This window comes from Podarcis erhardii, assembly GCF_964252035.2.
Source record: "Podarcis erhardii genome assembly, chromosome: 6".
Taxonomy (NCBI): domain Eukaryota; kingdom Metazoa; phylum Chordata; class Lepidosauria; order Squamata; family Lacertidae; genus Podarcis; species Podarcis erhardii.
The window spans coordinates 97233069-97253329 of NC_138510.1; the positions used below are offsets into that span (position 1 = coordinate 97233069).

General features: G+C 42.5%; 1 protein-coding gene across 6 annotated transcripts in view; it reads right to left on the minus strand.

The window, feature by feature from the left end:
- The window catches only part of RABGAP1L (RAB GTPase activating protein 1 like), a 140419-nt gene that overhangs the window by 21642 nt on the left and 98516 nt on the right, over window positions 1-20261 (minus strand). For 2 of the 6 annotated variants that reach the window (XM_081865142.1, XM_081865145.1), the window contains one exon: window positions 1421-1513. In XM_081865142.1, coding sequence (XP_081721268.1) covers window positions 1421-1513 — 93 coding nt within the window. Of the gene's footprint in view, window positions 1-473; window positions 1181-1344; window positions 1514-10045; window positions 10774-13096; window positions 13325-20261 lie in introns of those variants that run through there. The other 4 variants (XM_081865148.1, XM_081865146.1, XM_081865144.1 and 1 more) reach the window with 4 other exon arrangements.

Below are 20261 nucleotides of genomic sequence, written 5' to 3' on the forward strand. Positions count from 1 at the left end.
TATTTGCACACATCTTGCTCTCTGTAGGTTTTGCCCAGGCATGGATTACCAAGTATGGAAATTTACAGTATGTACAGGTTTTAATATTTCTCTTAATAGGCAGTCAATGTGGTATTGACAAATTTCTGAGCAACAAAGCCTATTTTAGAAATGGACTGCAGTACGACAAATCTGCTCACCACAAAATGGCAGAGAAGAAGCTTAATGAACTAACATTCCTGATCAATACTTTAATTAAACAAACAGAAAATAATCAATATATGTCACACTACCATGACCATACTAACCAGAACACCATGAAAAAATTTCTTCTGACCTAGAATCCAAGCTATGCTTCAGATCAATGTAATAAAAGAATAAAAACATCCTATTTGTGGGGGGTTGGTTTATCAATTCTTAGAAGAAAGGGATAATATAGATTTATTTATGTTGCATTTCTCACAAGGACCACAAATAGGTATTAGGAGACCATATTAATAAAATTCAGCCAGGGGATGTTTTATTTTATTAGACCAGTTACATAATGCAAGCTTTCAGACTTGATACTTAGCACTGGCATAGTGTACTTCAAGTATTCCAAGAGTTTCACATACATTATCTCAATAATCCTTACAACAGCCCTGTAAGGTAGGCCAGTAGGACTATTACCACATTATAGATGCCAAACTGGGTCTGAGGGCATAGGGGCTTGCAGAATGAATTTGTAGCTGAGACGGGATTTGAAACAGAAACTTCTTGCTCACTTAAGCCACTATGCTACATCAGGACTTTTTGAGGCCTGGGAGTTCAGAACAAAGGTAGAATAAAAATGGGTGCGACAAGGCTTCACCTTACTAAGGACTTTCATTTTATCCTTGCTTAGAACCACCATGACGTAAGAAAAACTTGGCCCAATAAAATACAGCATTTCAACTATTCTGTGCCTCTCATTATGTGTGATAAACACAACTACAAACATCAACAAATTATGAGGAAGATTTGCACCACAGAGAGTGAAAGGTCAATCTTGGAAGCATGCACCTTCCAAAATGTGTCTGTGGTAGTGAACCACACAGAGCTTTGTCTAAAGCATAATATATTTCCTCCTTTGCGTGTCAGTGGTAGAGAATCTCTCTCTCAGGATCCCATGCAGTTTCCCAGAAAAGTTCAACAGCAGAAGTGTTACCTACAAACATATAAACTGAAAGAATAAAAAATATATAATGTGGCAGGCTTTATGGTGCCTTTTAATTATTTTAAACAAAATATAAATGCATATTTTCAAACAACAAAAAGTGCCAGAAGTGTGCCTTTAAAAATAAACATATAACACACTACTGTTGAAAACAAGACTAGAAAACCTACTTTCAGCTTGTGAAGGTGATCCCGTTTTGCCTAAGTGGGTCAATGGAAGTTGCTTGAATACTTTGCATCCCATTACCTTGTATCTGTCCAGAGGGTCTTCCTGCTGCAGCTGATTCTCTCGCATCATCTGATACTCCCTCTCATATTTCCTCAGCTTCTTTGTGGGCACCTTCAGGGGAACAAAAACTAATGTTAGTGATGTTAAGAGCAACACTTGGGAGTAGGGGCTAGGAGAAAAATTAGACAAATTGCTGTGCCAACACAGAGAGGGTAACAGAAGATCCGGACATTCCCTACTGAAGTTCAGCAAATGAGCCACATTAACTTGTTAAAGTCTGTCTCTGAAATTCAAGCAATGCCTAAAGTAAAACTGAATAATGTGGTGCCCCTTGCCCTAGTGGACAGAATTATGGGAGGAAAAGTAAAGGGCTCTTAATGAAGAAATTAACAACAACAACAACAACAACAACAACAACAACAACAACAACAACCCACCCTTCACCCTATGTTCCAGGGCAGGTTACAACATTAAAATTCAATATTTCAAACAACTTAAAAACACAAAAAATTAGGTCCTAAAGAAAAACACTGCAGGTATCAAAAGTCAGGGTAAAGAGGTATGTCTTCCATATTTTCTGCAAGCAGTATAATGAAGGTGCGAGACACACCTCTGTGGGAAGGGAGGTTCACAGCTTAGGAGCCACCAGTGAATGCCCTCCCTCTCATGAGCTTCTGAGGGTGAAGGAACTACCTAGAAGGTGCTGATCTCAGCACCCAAGAGGGTTCGTAGGGAGATATTTGGGGTCTAAGTGATTTAGGGCTTTAACTACTAATGTGAGCACCTTGAATTGGGCCTGGACACAAACTTGCAACCAGTGCAGCAGTTTTAAAGCAGAGGCTATATGAGATATAAACGGAGCCCTAGCCAGCAATCTGGCTGCTGCATACTGGACCAATTGAAGTTTTCAAATCATCTTCACCGGCAGCCCCATGTGGAGCACATTGCAGTAATCTAACCTTGAAATTAACTACAGCATGGAGTGCAGTAGGCAAGTCATCTCCAAAAGGGGCTGCAGCTGGCAAACCAGTTGGAGCAGAAAAAGGCACTCCTAGGCACTGAGGGAGGCGCTGCGGGAGGCTGTGGAAGATAGGAGTGCCTGGCGTGCTCTGGTCCAGGGGGTCACGAAGAGTCAGACACGACTAAACGACAACAGCCACTGAGGTCACTTGAGCCTCTAGTCAGTGTTGAATTGAGGAGGAGCACTCCCAAATTGCAAACTTGCTCCTTCCAAGGGAGTGCAACCCTATCCAGGGCAGGCTACTTTCCTACCTCCTGGACATGAGCATCTGGAATACATAACACAACACCTCTCTTTTCAGGATTCAGCTTCAGTTTATTGACCTACATCCAAGCCATCACTACCTCCAAGCACTGGTCCAACACCTCAACCACCTCTCTGATTCAGAGGGAACAAAAGATAGAGCTGGATGCCATCTGCATTTTTATAACAGTTCACTCCAAATCTCCTAATGATGTATGAAGCTGGGCTTAAACAGCTTGTTGTAAGCCAGAATTTTTACTCTGACAAAATTGAGGATTCATCTCTGACCAAATCCTGCTCCTGGCCATGCAGAAGAAGGTAGTGCATGAGTCCAGCATTTCACTTGGGCTTACTGCAGATCACGTATGTAGCATTAAGCCATGGTTTGATGCTACATCTGAACACTGATAGTGTGTCAACAAATATTAAATTAACTTCTGTGGAGTCCAACAATAGCATCAGCACAACTGCTCTTGGGGAGAGAAGGTCTTAATATTGCTCTTTCAAATGACTTTGTCAATTTCTTTCCAAAAGAAGAAATTCAGGATTTGCAATAATGTCCAGTTTTTACAAGATAAAACAGAAGGCAAAAGCTTCCCTTCTCTAGCTACCCAAGACAATCTTAATTCAGTATAATTCAGAGGCAAAAAATGCTTCAATTTGATCAGTCAGGAAGAAAGAGGGGCAGACCTAAGCAAATAAAAGTTTTTAAAACCCATATTCTTTTTCCTATATATCCTTGGCTTTTAAAACTCTGGCCACACACTTAAAATCCAGATCCTGAAGAACAAATGCAAAACACATCAGACTGCCTTCTGTGCCCTCCTCAGCATGCTGATGTTTTGTGCATGGGGACACAGCAGATTCCTAACATGTTGCTAGGATACCTCTCAGCAAATGCACTTCTTATATTCCCTGATGTTTTGCCACTACCCTTCTGTCAACAGAAGCAAGACGATAACAGAAAATACAGGGTAGTGTATAAACTGGTGTGTAAAGCATTGCCACTAAGGCAAAAGAAGATTCAAGAGTTTGCAGGGGCAGTGACAGAAACACTAAAGTTGACTTTTGAGGGAACAGCAATAAGTAAAATTGCTGTTAATTGCTAGTGCATGACGTGCATGGCAAGAATGAACAGCAGCAAAGCTCATGCACTCTCCTCCATCTTGGAAGCTTTGCTTTCAGATTTGGTTAACCAGTTTGTTGTGTCATAAAGCCCAAATAACTGCAGTTAACATTAACTATGGCTAGTTTCAAACAAGCCAACTTCAAAGCATGTTTGCTGAAGCTCACTTGCTGAAACAAATATAAGTTTATGTTAACCACTCCTCTGGGTCTAGATAACATGCCACACAGTGGTTAACCAAAACTGAAAGCCAATGCTTCTGAAATTCTTCTCCCAGCCCTGTGGGAGGAGAAGGGAGGCTGTGTTCAAATCCATGGCTCACTGTGGCTTGTTTTTGCTCATGACATGTGAATGTGTTTACCATAACATAGAAATGAGTGTACATTTATCACTAGCCTATGTGTCCAAGCTCCAATTCCATGTTTAGCTCCATTACAGAGGTAGGAAAGTAGGTGGAGCTTTCATTCCATAGTCTATTCGAAACAGGCAAACAAATGCTTCTATGCCAAATCAATATTAATTGGGGAACTTTTTAAAATCACAAATACAATATTTCAAATTGTCTTTCAGTTACAGAAAGCCCAGCTCAGATTCTATATAATTTTGCTCAGAATGGAATATAGCATAACAAATTATGATCACATACAGCCCATAAACTCATACTACAAGTTATTAATCAATTGGTTCCAATTAATAACCTGCTTTGCATAGAATACACTAATTAAATTAGAGTTAAAGAAATATAATATACCCTAATAGATTTATGTTTGAAAGAATGAATGTAGAATTCAGATAGAGAAAATTATCCCATTTTTTTGGATACTTCTGTTGTCCTCCCGAAAACAGTAATATTGCTATTAGGTGTGAAGAGATATGTTGTCTCAGCACATTAGGCTCAAAATTACAGATATAAAGATTCTGCTCAAGGCAGAGGAAAAAGCCAAAGTAAAATTTCAATGAGGGACAAGAGACCCATTTGTTTTTCTGTTAAAGTGTAAGAAATCTAATCAAGGGAATCAACATACCAGACCTGACACAGCAGACAAGCCAAAACTGGGAATTTCTTACTATGAATTTTTGTTTACTGAAGTCTCCTGGAGGGCAATCCGAAGAATCCAAATGGGAAGACAATCCAAATAATGTATTCTATGTGAGGTGCTTAATCATACACAAAAGCCCTCAGAAGAAAGGAAGGAAAGGTCCACTGCAATTCTGGAAGAGTGGCCATTTTAAGGCCAATTCATCCATTAAAGGAGTACTGGGGAAGCTGCTTCTTCATTACTTCCTCCCATGTTGCTCTGGCAATGTTTGATGCAGACTGTAACTGCTTCATCTAGGAAGGAGTGACCTCATAGAATCTTACAGCTGGAAGGGACCCCAGGGTCATCTAGCCCAACCCCCGTTTTATTGTATCTATTATTTTTATTGCCACTGTCCACAAAGTTCCCCTATCACAGAAGTGGTATGAGAAGACATCAGAAGAAAATGGCTTCCAGGCTGCCACGGTAATATAGGAATTGTTAATTACTCTGTGACAACAAAACAAGCAAAACCAATGCCATCTTTAAAGTTCACTGCTGGATCGTGGCCTATCAATGACGAATAGCCATGATGGCTATGCTCTGCTTCTGACCGTGGAACCACAGTGCTCTGGTGCTTGGATCCTGATGGGCCACTGAGAGAACAGGAGGCCAGGCTAGTTGGGCTGATCCAGAAGGCTCTTCCTATGTTCTTAACTCCCATCAGCCTCAGTAAGCATGGCCAATGGTTACAGATGATAAACTCCCAGAATCCCACAGTCCAACACTGTCTGGAAAGCTACAGGCTCATGTCACCGTGGTTCCATATGTAATTGTTAAAAATGACAATTTGCTTTGAGGAAAGTCTAGAATACTTCAAGCTCTAGCTTAGAGCAACTTTAATGCGGCTAAGAAACAATTCACACCTTCATGACCCAGCACAGCATGCTTAACTCGTAACCAAAATGAACAACAATTGCAGGGGTGCAGAGCACAGGGTTTCGTTGCCTTTGTCAGTTATCCTGTCTTCTGTTAGCCTTGGAGGACATCAGTGCCTAAGTTCTGTTTCCAGAAACGACATATAAAAGTTGGAAGGGCCAGTGAAACCAGTATAATCAGGCCATGATTCTCTTGACAGCAGAAGAAAAGAGAATAACAGCTACAATTACCAGCTACAATTACAATACTGAGTGGGTGGTGGCAAAGTTATTGTTTCAGAGCAGGAATGGGGAAACCCATGACTCTCCTGATGTTGTTGAATTAAAAGTCCAATCACCCCTGGCCATTGGCCATGCTGACTAGGAATTTGAGTCCATTATGTTTGTACAGTGGTACCTCGGGTTACATAGGCTTCAGGTTACAGACTCCACTAACCCAAAAATAGTACCTCAGGTTAAGAACGTTGCTTCGGAATGAGAACAGAAATCGTGCTCCGGCAGCAGCAGGACGCCCCATTAGCTAAAGTGGTGCTTCAGGTTAAGAACAGCTTCAGGTTAAGAACGGACCTCTGGAACGAATTAAGTACTTAACCCGAGGTACCACTGTATTTGAGTGTGTGTATACACACACACAAACCACTCCAAATGCTTCACTGGATTTTTAATTATGTTATTGCACATGCATTTCTTCTATTATCTTTTTCAAGTCATGCTACTGCCTCATACCCTAAAACTGGAATCGGCAATCAGATTACAGTGGTGATTATCCATGGTGGTCCCCCAGAGAAACAACTGCCAGGGAAAAGGCAGAGGATTGTAATTTTCAGACATAATGTGCTTTTTGGTTGTAAAATTTAGATTGTGAAATGCTTGCTTTTTGCTTTAAAGGTTCTAGGATGGTCAAAATTTCATAGGAAGGGGCTGTTTTGATCAGGAAGTTTTGTACGGGAAGTTGTTATTTGAGAGATTAATGTCTTCATAGGCTTACCGCCAAGAAATATAATTTCAATGTGCAACATTTATTTTCATAACACTAGGAGCAATGACTCTAGAACAATTTGCACAAAATTAGGACTCATCCACACTTCTGTTTGCCCCGGGAAAACCATCAGTTTAATTCTGAACTGGAAGCAAAGGGCAATTGGGTTTTCTGTGGAATGCCTTTTGTTATAATTCAGCACTAAAGAATGTGTTTTCCAAAGGAAAGCCGTGGGGCAAAGGCAAAACCACTCAGACCCATGCCTAGAAAGCAAGGGACAAGCAGGAAACCGTTCAGACCTGTGCTTTCTATGCACAGAACAAGCAGAAGAGTGGACAAGCCCTTAGTGTCGTTGCTCCTTAACAGGTAACAGTATACTTAGTAACCAGGGTATGAAAGGCACTATAAGCAAGTTTTGTTGTTTTTCCACGTGGAAAATGGCTTAAGAGAAGCTTACTACAATCATCTTTCTCAGCCCACTTCTTTCTTAATAAAAGACTTCAAGTCCATTGTCATTCTTTCTAGGAATTAAGCTAACATATGCAAATCACAGCAATCAGTCTTACAGCATATTGTTCTTCATAATCCAAGTACTTTTACAAATATTATTCAGAAGCCACTAAATTAGGTATTAGATTATGGATCAATTACCATGAAAAAATGCATCATAACTGCTTTGTTAACAGTTAACTTCTGCCTGCCATTGCCCAGTTAAGACACAATTGTTCTCAAATAATTCTACAAGGCACTGGCGGGGCACAAGAGCACAGTGGAACTGAATGTTCCCATCAACAACAGTTTCCATCACTGCCACCAACATTTCTGGATCATTAGCACCCCCAGAAAGAAATCACACAGGACTTCAGTTGGAGCCACAGTCTCTCTCCTTAAAAAAATTACAGCAGTGAAGGCTGTGTGTTGGCAGTGATCTCTTAGGGTATGCACCTATGATGGCAATTAGGAAACCACTTGCTGTAATGATTTATCATCTATTCCAGATGTAGTAGCTGATATGTAAGAGGACCTTTGCAGGGGAGGAGATATGTGGAGAGGCTGGCTCTGGGAGCTTTGAAAATATATTTGGCAGACTAAAAATAATCTGCTGTTTGTGATCCTAATGATGTTAAGGGACCCATATCTTACATGTGTGTTCATGGATCTTTAATCCGGAGATGATTCCATACTACAGAGGTTATTCCACTACATTAGTACCAATTTCGACTTGTCAATACTGTACAGTGGTACCTCAGGTTACATACGCTTCAGGTTACAGACTCCGCTATCCCAGAAATAGTGCTTCAAGTTAAGAACTTTGCTTCAGGATGAGAACAGAAATCGTGCTCTGGCGGCGCGGCGGCAGCAGGAGGCCCCATTAGGTAAAGTGGTGCTTCAGGTTAAGAACAGTTTCAGGTTAAGAACGGACCTCTGGAATGAATTAAGTACTTAACCCGAGGTACCACTGTACTGCTTACTTGGAAAAATTAGCAAGAACCAATAAATGGCAATATTAGTTATTTACAGAGAATGGTGGACAGGGAGTAAAATGGCTTGGCAGCTTGAAGCACCTGTACAGAGATATTGGATAGCAGAACCCAAACCCATATGACCTATACAATAAGCTTAAACAGTTAAACTTTTGCAGCCGTGGGCCGGTCCACCGTCCCTCAGACCATGTGGTGGGCCAGACTATATTTTGAAAAGAAAAAAAAATGAACGAATTCCTATGCCCCACAAATAACCTGCTGTATAGGTGTTTAATGGCTATTGTATTTGTATAAAAACCAATAAAAATTTGGTTGTGTGTGTGTGTATACACACACACACACACACACACACACACACACACACACCCCTGTCCTAAAGCCAGGTGGAAAGAATTCCTTACCTTCACTGGATCTTGGTGGCACTGCTTTAAATTCTTAAAGGACATTGGGGGAGGGGCTCTTATATGGCACATAATTTTCTCTCTTCCTTAACATCAGGATGTCTTTGTTGAGTAGGATATTTTACAATGATGACAAATAGTAAAGGTGAATTGAGAGATAAAGAGTCCTTGCTTGTAAAAGATGACAAGGGAATGAGAACAAGAATATCAGAGCAAAAACCTGGAGTGGTATTACATGTTTTCGGCTCTTCAGTTTGAAAGTTTGATATTGATATTTCAAGGATTTGTTTGTATATAGCTGCCCAACTATAACTTTGTATGTTATATCCCAGCATAAGAATCTGAACAGTAAATGACATGCAAATATGATGTTGCTCATTTGCTGGTATGGAAGCTAAGCTATAGCTACCACTCAGAAGCCAAAATAGATCCTACCAGCTAGTAGAATCTCTGTACACAGAGTTGCTATGTGAGCAACTAAAAAATCTGTTTTGGTTATGGTGATGCAGAAAAGCAAAAGACACAACACACAACCCCACAATGGTCTACCAATACTAGCTGGATGTTTTATTATTTTTACAAGGGTTTTGTTCAGTGTAAGTCATGATCTGTGGGCCCATTTTAAGCATTGTAACATTGTATATTGTTTCATTAAGGAAGTATACCATCTATGTAAACGTATTAAAGCAATGCTGAAAATCAGTGGAATTATTTTTATTTTTTGCAGTAAGTAAAAGGTCTAACTTCTACCTCAGAGATTTAAAAATACTGTAGCTGATTCAGCAAGAAAGCTTCCTAAATGGAATGTACCTCAACTGCAGATTACACCGCTTAAACTTCTTTAAGCCTGTACTTTTGCAGATAGATAAAATGAGAATTAACATTCCCAATAATAAATCCACTCAGTTCTTGCATAAGCAGAATAGCCACTCTGGACTTACTTCCATGAAAACTTAAGTATCACATATGCATATTTCTTTTCTCCCCCAAACCCACCCACTTTTTCCATGAAGCTTAACTCCTTAGTTCCCATTGTAAAATAAAACAAACTATATCACACACGTTCCCTTCCATCTCTCTTTCATAAACATAAATAAAATTAAGTTGAAGAGGATCCTTTCTTGTGCAAATTAAGTTCACTAGTCCTACAGGTTAAGCAAGGCGAGACCATCTACAGGCTGCCTTGAGGCATCAGCAGAATCCCTTTTAGTGTAACAACACCAGGGATGAGCAGTGTGATAAGAATCCATGGTTGTTCGACAAAAATAGACATTTGACAGTGTGAGAGGTTTTTAGCACAGTACTATTCAAGAACCTTGTCAGGTCTAAGGGAGGAAGAGCAAGTAGAATCATTTCCCCACTACAGACATTGAAGAAAAAAATGGTACTCAAGAAAAAAAATAGAACAGTATTTCACAATCTAGACACCTACCACATATTTGGGTTTGCTGACTGCAACCAGGCTGGCCAGAAAGTCTTCATCATATAGCTTGCTAAAAACATGGGAGTCGTAGGCCACCACAATGGAAATTTCTTCCATCATTTTGTCAGCACACTCTGTTAACAGTGCCAGCAACAGGTTCAGTATCCAACGACAAAGAATTAGCTCAGCTGTGTGTCGATTGTCCACACCCACTTGAAGAGACTAAGTGGGTGGAGTGTCACAGAAGGAACAAAAAGGCAAAGAAACACAGCAGCCAGCCCCAGCTCCTGTCTGCTGCTTTCCTCTGGGAATCTTCCTTATCTTTGCAGGAAATGTATAGGTGTAACACCTGTTCATATGCTCAGATAATAAAACAGTCATTCGCTAAGGTCAGTAATAAAGTCTTTTTTTCCAGTAATTAAAGTCCAAATGAAGCAGGGGTAAATCCAAAAACTTCAGTTCATAACAGAGTTCTCTCTTGTGTTTCCCCACAACTTCTTGTTCTTTAAATGTAATATTTCACCATAGTAAAAAGATTCTTTTTAGTGGAGGAGGACAGATTTCACAAGACAACTTGCTTTATGCTTATTTCACAGATTCCCACAGAAGGAGTGAACAGTATTCTGCCACTCTTGGAATTTTCCAGATTCTCTTATCAGATACCTGAGGAAATAGTGTTTTTTCTTTGGCAGGTTTGGTCTGGTGTAGGGTCTGCTTTTGTTTCTTTTTGAATTATTCTGACATAAAACAGAAATATAGGGCCTCATCAGCCTTTTATTGAAACAATCTTATATACCTGTAAGATCACAGCGACAAGTTTTCACTGTTAGAGAGTAAGATCATACCTCAAAAGGATAAAATCTCATCTACATGGCCTTCATTTACAAGAAAATGTATGCCTTTGTTCAACAAAACAGTAGAGTACAGAAACAGAAGAGCACAGAAAGAAAATCCTCCTTGCAGACAATGTCCAGTCCTCCCCTAGTTTTTAACAGCAGAAGGACTTTGTAGTTTCAGACCAGTAAGTTTATCAAAAATATGTAAAGGGGGGAAATGCACCAAAATCTGAAACATTTGAGAATATTCAACTATAGTTTTACCAATACATGCAAAACTCGATGCCTACCCTCCAAATCACAAAAAGCTGTTAATCAAAAAGCAATATTCTTACATTAAGATTAGAAAGGAGAAAACATCAAAGGACCCATTCCTGACTGACTTACTGCATATTTTGCCCTGTTCTATAGCCTTTTCTTCCAGTGCTAAGGACAGATATATATCTGACATTTATCATGAATGAGAGTACATTTTGGTCACCATAAAAGTCATATGGTATTTCCTGGTCCAAACTGCTGCAATTTTGTCACATTTTTTTTCGCTGCCGAATAAAACCAAAGAAAACTGCTCGTCATTTCATCCTGTTTTCCTCAGGGGTCCCTCTCAAAAATTACATGTACAGTGGTGCCCCGCAAGACGAACGCCTCGCAAGACGGAAAACCCGCTAGACGAAAGGGTTTTCTGTTTTGGAGGCGCTTCGCAAGACGAATTTCCCTATGGGCTTGCTTCGCAAGACGACAGCCCATAGGGAAATCTCCGGGACAGTGGGGAAGCGCAGCTCGTCTTCCCCGCTGTCCTCGGACCTCCTCCGAAGCCTGGCGGCGGGGCGGGGACACCTCCTCCCGCCGCCGGGCTTCGGAAGGATGCCCCGATGCCGGGCGGCGAGGCGGGAACGCCTCCCCCCGCCGCCCGGCATCGGAACGATGTCCTGAAGCCGAGCGGCGGGGCGGGAAAGTCTCCCCCCGCCGCCCGGCATCGGAACGATGCCCCGATGCCAGGCGGCGAGGCGGGAAAGTCTCCCCCCGCCGCCCGGCATCGGAAGGATGCCCCGATGCCAAGCGGCGAGGCAGGAAAGTCTCCCCCCGCCGCCCGGCATCGGAAGGATGCCCCGATGCCGAGCGGCGAGGCAGGAAAGTCTCCCCCCGCCGCCCGGCATCGAAACGATGTCGCGATGCTGGGCGGCAGGGCGGGAAAGTCTCCCCCCGCCGCCCGGCATCGAAACGATGCCCCGATGCCGGGCGGCAGGGCGGGAAAGTCTCCCCCCGCCACCCGGCATCGGAAGGATGCCCCGATGCCGGGCGGCAGGGCGGGAAAGTCTCCCCCCGCCGCCCGGCATCGGAAGGATGCCCCGATGCCGGGCGGCGGGGCGGGAAAGTCTCCCCCCGCCGCCCGGCATCGGAAGGATGCCCCGATGCCGGGCGGCAGGGCGGGAAAGTCTCCCCCCGCCGCCCGGCATCGGAAGGATGCCCCGATGCCGGGCGGCGGGGCCGCGAAGCCTGGGCGCGCTGGCAACTCTCCGCAAGGAGCGCTCCCGCTGCTTGCGGAGAGGTCCGCCTGTCCTGGACCTCTTCTGAAGGCAGGCGGGGGCAAAAGTCTTTGTCCCCCCTGCTTGCCTTCCCAGGGGCTTTTAAATCGCCCCGGACAGCGGAGAAGTCCTCCACTGTCCCGGGCGATTTTAAAATGCCGCCCGCCAGAAGAGGTCGGGGGAAGGCGGTTTCCATAGGAACGCATTAATTGATTTTCAATGCATTCCTATGGAAAACCGTGCATCGCAAGACGAAAAACTCGCAAGACAAAGAGACTTGCGGAACGAATTAATTTCGTCTTGCGAGGCACCACTGTATATCTCAAGAGCAACAGGTGTTGTTTGCTATTAAACAGGGAAGCTGGGACACAGCTGTAGCATGGAGAGTAAAAAACATTTCCGTTTTAATAAAGGAGGAGTAAAAACCACTTGTTATTGCTAGGAAACAGCACAGAATTTTAATAGGCTTAAGGCAGGCAAAATGCAAAGAAATCCTCTTAAGAAATCCTTAAGAGCTACTGGTCATGTTTAACCCACTAAGTGCAATGAAAAACCCATGTATCCTATTTGAAGCTTGTAACAATGTAGTTCTGTGATACTGAAGCTAGGTTAATCTTACTTGTTTTCCCAGGGAAGTAGTTCAGATCTAAGCAGTAAACAAACCATTCTTTTTGGATTCCAGTGAACCTAATTCCTACCTGAGCTTCTAAAACTTGCACTTTGTTTTCCTAAGCAAGCTACTAGGTCCAGGGAACTTCTTCAAAGCAAGCATTTCTCCCTTCAGCTTTGCTTCAACTTCCTGGTAGAAAATGCTTGCTAGAAGTGAAAGCTGCCTGCCTTTGTAGTTTCACCATCACAATGACTCAGCTTGGGAGTATGATAGTGTGTGTGGCACAAGGCAGGTAGACAAAGACACCTGTTGTAGGAGGAGGTAAGAAATGGAACATCCCCTGATCCCAGGTTCCCTTCCAGGAAGGGATGACATTACAATAACCATCACATGCATGACAACTACATACACTCCTTTCTTAAAATTCTGCGGCAGAATCAAAGAAGGGGGTGAGGAATGCAAGATCTCCACCCAAAAAAGCAACCTTAAAAACATGTCAATAGTATCCAGGTAACTTTTAAGTTAATCATTTGATGGCAAAAATATTGGGAGTCAGAATTTTGTATATCCCACCCTATCCTTTTAGTGTGGCAGCACCTACACTTGGAACTGCCTGCCTATGGATATCTAGCAGATGTCTTCACTGTATTCTTTTCAACGCTTGCTAAAAACATTCTTGTTTAGACAAGTCTACCCAAGCGGTGTGAATTTTTTAGCATTTTAACTTTTTGTATGGTTTAAAGTATTGTATTTTTTAATTTATAAATTGTCTTCTTTTTGTAAACCACTTTTCAAGCATCAGAGTATGTCCCTTTCTATTCTTAAGAAATTACAATAGCCACAACATTCATTTCCTCTACTATACTTAATTAACAAAAATGCATCCACTAGCTCCCTCTTTTTTTTTTTTCAGAAGATTAATTGTTTAATGCTATATGTTATATGTTTTGGAAGTCTACATTCTCATTGTGTTCAGTGGGCACATTTTCCTATCACCAATAATTGTTGCACTGCATTGTTCCACTGCATTTCAGGAGTAACCACACTCCAGTAGCTGCACTTTATTTAAAGAGATTTCTTTATCATTTAACTTCACTAGCTCCCTCTTTTAGCTTGCTACACTGCCTTCCTAGAAGACAAATCAGGAGACAGGAGTCACTCCACTCTCTGCTTCCCTCTACGCTTAATGAGCTGCTTGGCAGGGAAGGTAAAGAGAAACCTCCTTGGGAGGTAGTCTCTGAAATTCTCTCATGCAACATTTTAACAAACTGGAAATAGAGGACTTATTATTTGTAAATAGTTTATTTTCCAGGAAAGCCACATTTGATTCCAGGCGCAGACAACCCATCTGCAAAGATCCTTTTAGAAATTTCAAAGCATTTCTGCAGAATAGTTTACTGAGACCACAGTGACTAATCCAACGGCTACTGCTTTAACATTTCACAATGACGCTACAGCAGAAGTAATGACGGAAGTGGTTTTACACCCTTTATTCTAGATTGCAGTTATGGTTCTAAACAGAAACACTAGTTATAAATTTTCACGCACACATATGCACACACTCTACACTAGACTGTAAGATTTTAACTCACTGTTAACAAGGCATTTTGTGTTGAGGTAAATCTAAAGAAGATCAGACCACTGGTCCAGCTTGTTCAGAATCCTGTTCTAAGAGTACCAGTCAGACAATTAAAGGGAAATGGAAACTTTGTGAGAAATCTACTCTCCTTTCAACTGGCTAAAAGGTCGGCGAGTGAAAATATAGTGTATAACCCAAGTTGGAAAATAGGATAGATAGTTGCAGAATTTAAAAGGATAAAGGGATGTGGGGTTTGAAACTTGTAGAGCTGGATCTGAAGCTGAAACACTGGTCACAGAGCACTTTAGCAGCAGAAGCCAAGAGATGACTGTGAAGAGACTAAAAATCTGAACAGAGGGTAAAAATGGATAACGTGTTGACTTCATTAGGGTAACAGTTTAGAAAAGCCATAGTCATATGTGTTTCTCTCCATTTTAAATTTGTTACTTATGAGTAACTGTAGCATTATTTATCTCTAAAATCATTTTCTCAAACTGCTTGCTTTACTAAAAAAAAGGCCTATTTGTTCAGGAAAAATTTGGTCTGAGGTAGGACTGCCAGGTCAGGAACATCCTGACTTGGCAGTCCTACCTCAGACCAAATTTTCTTACCTGAGATTTCACTGCCCCAAACTGAGACCCTGGGGGCAGCCCCCAGTGATGTTGCAGGGAAGCCCCAATGATGTCATTAAGTATAACACTTTAAGTATTAACTGCAGTCCCTGAGAGAATGTCATTCAAATAAAGAACACAAGTCCAACAAATGAGCAACCATATCACTCGTTAAAAATTAAGTTGGAAACCAAAGCTAAAGTAGGTGTTTCTAGGCTTGTTGCGAACTGCTCTTGACCACAGTCAATGTTAATGATGCAATTGCCACTCCGCGCTGTATGCATCTCATCAATGCTTATCCATTATTACAATTTGTTACTCCTTAACATGCCACAAAACATTCTTGCTTGTTCAGAAACAAAGAAAAGCCATTTAAGAGTTTGTAGCAACATATAACACTAACTTCAAAACACAAGATCACCTGTGCAGGTCTACCTGTCTGGCATACAAGGCAATCTGGCAGAAGTGGGGGACACTGGCACAAAGTGAAGATTACCTTTTCTGGGCTCTGGTTTAAACAGAAAGAAACACACACACACACACTTTATTCCGCAAGCTCTGTATTTAAGCCATGAGATGCAATGGGAGTTTTAGTCCACCAAAGTAAAAATTGCAAGGATCCTCCTTTCCAAACTTCTCCTTTACACACCAACATGGTTAATTCCCCATTTAAGACACAGAGAGGGGTGGGGAAGCCAGAAATGCCACTGGGCTAGCAGAAGAATCAATATTGTTCTGTCTTCAATTCAGATTTTAGTTTAGAAAACTAAACACATTCCCCCTCCCTTTCATCACTCCACTCTTTCCCATATCCAAAGCGATTTCTCATGCCAATTCCTAGAATTCCCAACTGGATTAATACAAGAGGGAGCAGGCAGGGGAGCTGCCCTGGAAGTGGAAGGGGGGAAATGCTGGAATGGAATTGGGAACTTTCTAAATCAGTATTTTCATAGAATCATAGAGTTGGAAGAGACCACAAGGGCCATTGAGTCCAACCCCCTGCCAAGCAGGAAACACCATCAGAGTACTCCTGACATATGGTTGTCAAGCCTCTGCTTAAAGACCTCCAAAGAAGGAGACTCCACCACACTCCTTGGCAGCAAATTCCACTGTCGAACTTTCGATCAAACAAGTCTCCAATCTGCTTCAAATGAAAATGAAAAATACTTCCTCTAGTCCAGGCTCCCCAGGCTCCACTCATGTTTCTCAGCATCCCCTCTGCCATTGTAAATTTCTGTCATCACCCCCTTGGACTCACTTGAGAAGAACAAAAGACCATTCAGGAGTTGCTGTGGGCAGTGGAGGCAGCATGGATCAGATCCCACCCCTCCTCCTCCTGTGTTCTGATCACTTCTTCAGCCCTACACCTCATGCCAGGTGCACATGCACGCTCACAGCCCCCTCCTCCTCCTGAGCCCAATTATTTTTCTTCCTCTGCACTCCCTCCCACCACTGAGCCCTGGAGACTAAGGTTAACTTGGAGAGGTGGGAAATCAGACCCCCACCCCCACCCCATGAGAGTATATGCAATGCAGCCAGCCTCCTGGTGGGATAAATATTGTAAGCTGCATGCACATTTTTTTTAAAAGGAGACTCAAGCCCTCCCATTGCCAGGGGCATGAGATCTGGGATCCAGTGCTAAAGACCAGATCTCATGCCACCTGAGCCACGCCCAACAATGTCCACTGTGGCTCCCTTGCAACTGGTCATTATTGGCATATCACTTATGAACCTGAGGATTCCAGAGAGTCATCATGAGTTATAGCCAATTATACACAGCCTCCGTGATTTTTTTCTAATCCCTTTTTAAAGACATCAAAGCTAGAGCCTCATCATGTTTTGTGGCAGAGAATTCCATAAATTAGTTATATACAGTACTGTGTGTCCTGAATCTTTTACCAAATAGCTTCTTTAAATGACACGGAGTTCAAGGATTATAGCAAAGACAGATTTCCTACCTAATTTCTCCCTAACAAAACTCTCCCAAATAAAATATCATTTCATAAACTTCTATCATGATTCCCCCTTGGTCTGTTTTTTTTTTGTTTTGTTTTGTTTTAAATAAAAAGAACAACGTGTTGCGTTTCCTCAGAGAACAATTTGGTATTTATAATACATTAAGGGAACTGCAAGTGCATTGAGAAGCCAGGCAATGGTTATAGTTCACAGGCCAATGACTCTGTTACAGTCCCAATGGCTTTAGTGAGACACTTTGGAGTAACATGACCGTGGGATGTTGCTTTCAGGGTGCAAAAGGACATATATAGGAGGCCTGTGTCTGCTCCTTCTTTCAGAGTGGTTCCCACTGCCAAAAAGATAAGCTGTGTGAGGACACAACTGAGCATCAACTGAGCATAGTGACCATATTGCTGAACTGCATGTGGGCTCTCCCATCCTGCCTTAAATAGCTACTTGTTCTCCTTACTTGAGAGCACAGTGGGTGCAGAAGCTGCTCATTCACCTTTTTTCAATTCCTTGCCTGGTGGCTCCTAGCCCTGGGTTGCAATAGAGAGATCTGCCTCCTTGCTAGAAGGCAAACATCAAGAGGCTGGAAAGAAGCAAACCACAAAGGCTGGTTCATATGTGATGATGAGTCAGAGCTGTGGTTTGTTTCCTCCCACCTCACCAAATGGTAGAGCAGGTCAGGCACAATTTGAGCATACATATAATGTTGCTCATTCACATTAAGCCATACTTTGCTTTAGACTATGGCTTGCTGTGATATTCAAACTAGATCAATGTGAAACTGAAGCAGCCAAAGTACTTGGGGAACAGATTGAAAGTATGATACTGTGTGACCATGGGCAGGATTCACTCAAGGAGCCCAGTCAGCAGAAGCCCTGTATAAGGACCTTCATTCATGCTATGGGGCTTTCCCCCCTCTCCCTCATGTGCCCCAAAAACCTCAGAATAGCATGCAGAGGAAGGAGAGGGTGAATCATTCTACCTGGCAAACTGAAATGCAATCCAGAGTGTCTGGTCATGAGAATTATTTTTTAGAGCCCCACCCCCCACCCAATGTCTGCAGTGTTGGTGGTTGAACAGCAGTAGAGTATTTGATTTCTGAGAAAGATAATACAGGCGGCAATCATTTTGTGTGCGTCCGATTGATGCACAACCACAGACACGTGTGCCATATTTGGCCCCGGAATGGGGCGGAGGAGTGTGGAACAGGCTTATGCGTGACTGCTGACATGTGCAATGACCCATAACACAACCCATGCACAAATGGGGAGTTACATGTAGTGGAGAGAGAACAAAACACATGTCAAATATAAGTACACAGCTTCAGAATTTTATCTCCATGTGAAGAATGAAATGAATTTTTAATTGTGGTGGCAAAAGAAATAGGAAGAAATAAGAAGCTGCTCCAGGAAAATGGCTAGATATGGCCCCCCTTTGTTATTTTTGCAGTTGCTAAGCAACAGGCTTGCCAAGGAATAGCTAAAGCAACATAGCATTAGTATTTTTTTGAAGAAATTGCATGCAAAACTGAGGTGGTAAAGGCAAAAATGGGAAAATAAGTCAGGTAAGATTAACATATTCCAAAAACTTTATTGAATATAAAGTCCCATTTTTCAACAGGAACAGTGACAACATTCCTAGGTAAACTTGGTAAAATACATAATTTAATCAGTACTGAAAATGCAATCACCTCCTCTGCTCATTTAGTCACTATTTTCAGCAATTCAAATGTAATAAAACCAGATTAGCACCTACTAGAATTAAATAGTTATAAAATGTATCCTCAAGCACTAACTGTCCTAACATTGACTTTGCTTCCACTGAGGAGTCATCTTTTCCTTTATCCTCAATAATATGACAGTCTCACAGGCGTGCCATTTTGGCTCAAGCAATTCCCCCCTGCTAATAATTGTATTTGACACCAAATGGCATTTTGACACGTTGAAAAGATGGGGGGGAAGTATTAACAGAAATAGCACCAGATCCAGAAGAGTTCCTGAACTTTTGAAACAAGGGGGACTGCAACCTCATACAAAATAGGTTGCCCTCCTACTCTGAGATCTGCTGAACCACCAAACATCAACACCTCCATCTGGTGTAAAGGTAAAGGTACCCCTGCCCGTACGGGCCAGTCGTGTCCGACTCTGGGGTTGTGTGCCCATCTCGCTTAAGAGGCCGGGGGCCAGAGCTGTCCGGAGACACTTCCGGGTCACGTGGCCAGCGTGACGAAGCTGCTCTGGCGAGCCAGCACCAGCACAGCACACGGAAACGCCGTTTACCTTCCCGCTGGTAAGTGGTCCCTATTTATCTACTTGCACTTAGGGGTGCTTTCGAACTGCTAGGTGGGCAGGAGCTGGGACCGAAAGACGGGAGCTCACCCCGCCGCGGGGATTCGAACCGCCGACCATGAGATCAGCAAGCCCTAGGCACTGACTGAGGTTTTACCCACAGCGCCACCCGCGTCCCCCCCATCTGGTGTAGATGAAGTTAAATAAAAACATAAAGGCAGTGCTTACAAAACTGTCAAGTATAAACTGGACTTTACATCTTTCCTGGAGATGGATGTGGGGAGCTATTAGCCTCCTAAAACAACTCTTATCCTGGGAATGAAACCATGCTCCTCACTGCCTCCTGCTGCAGTCTGCTAGCATAGTGAGATCTGACATGTTTTTAATTTGGGAAGAACTTTAGATACGTAGTTGCCACTTATGATATTGCCGTAAGAGCGGTCAAGAGAAGGAAGAAGCAGTTGTGACACTGACATCATTTGCAGGAAAGGGGGAAATCACAGCACAGGGTACATGATCAGTTTTCCCAAACAACTCAAGACAAACTACCAATTATTTTTTGTTTGTTTTTTTACAAAATGCAGCCACTAAGGCTATGATCTGAGGTGGAGGAAGAGGAGCAGCTTTTTAATCTATTCTCCTAATACAACTATGCTTCCACATGATCTCTCTAACGAATTGGATTCACATAAGGAACAGTGTTTTCCCTGGATTGCCGAGCTGCAGGGTGGTGGCTGCAGGAACTAAGGATAGGGTAAGCAAAATGTTAAAATTCAGCTACAGTGGTACCTCGGGTTAAGAACTTAATGC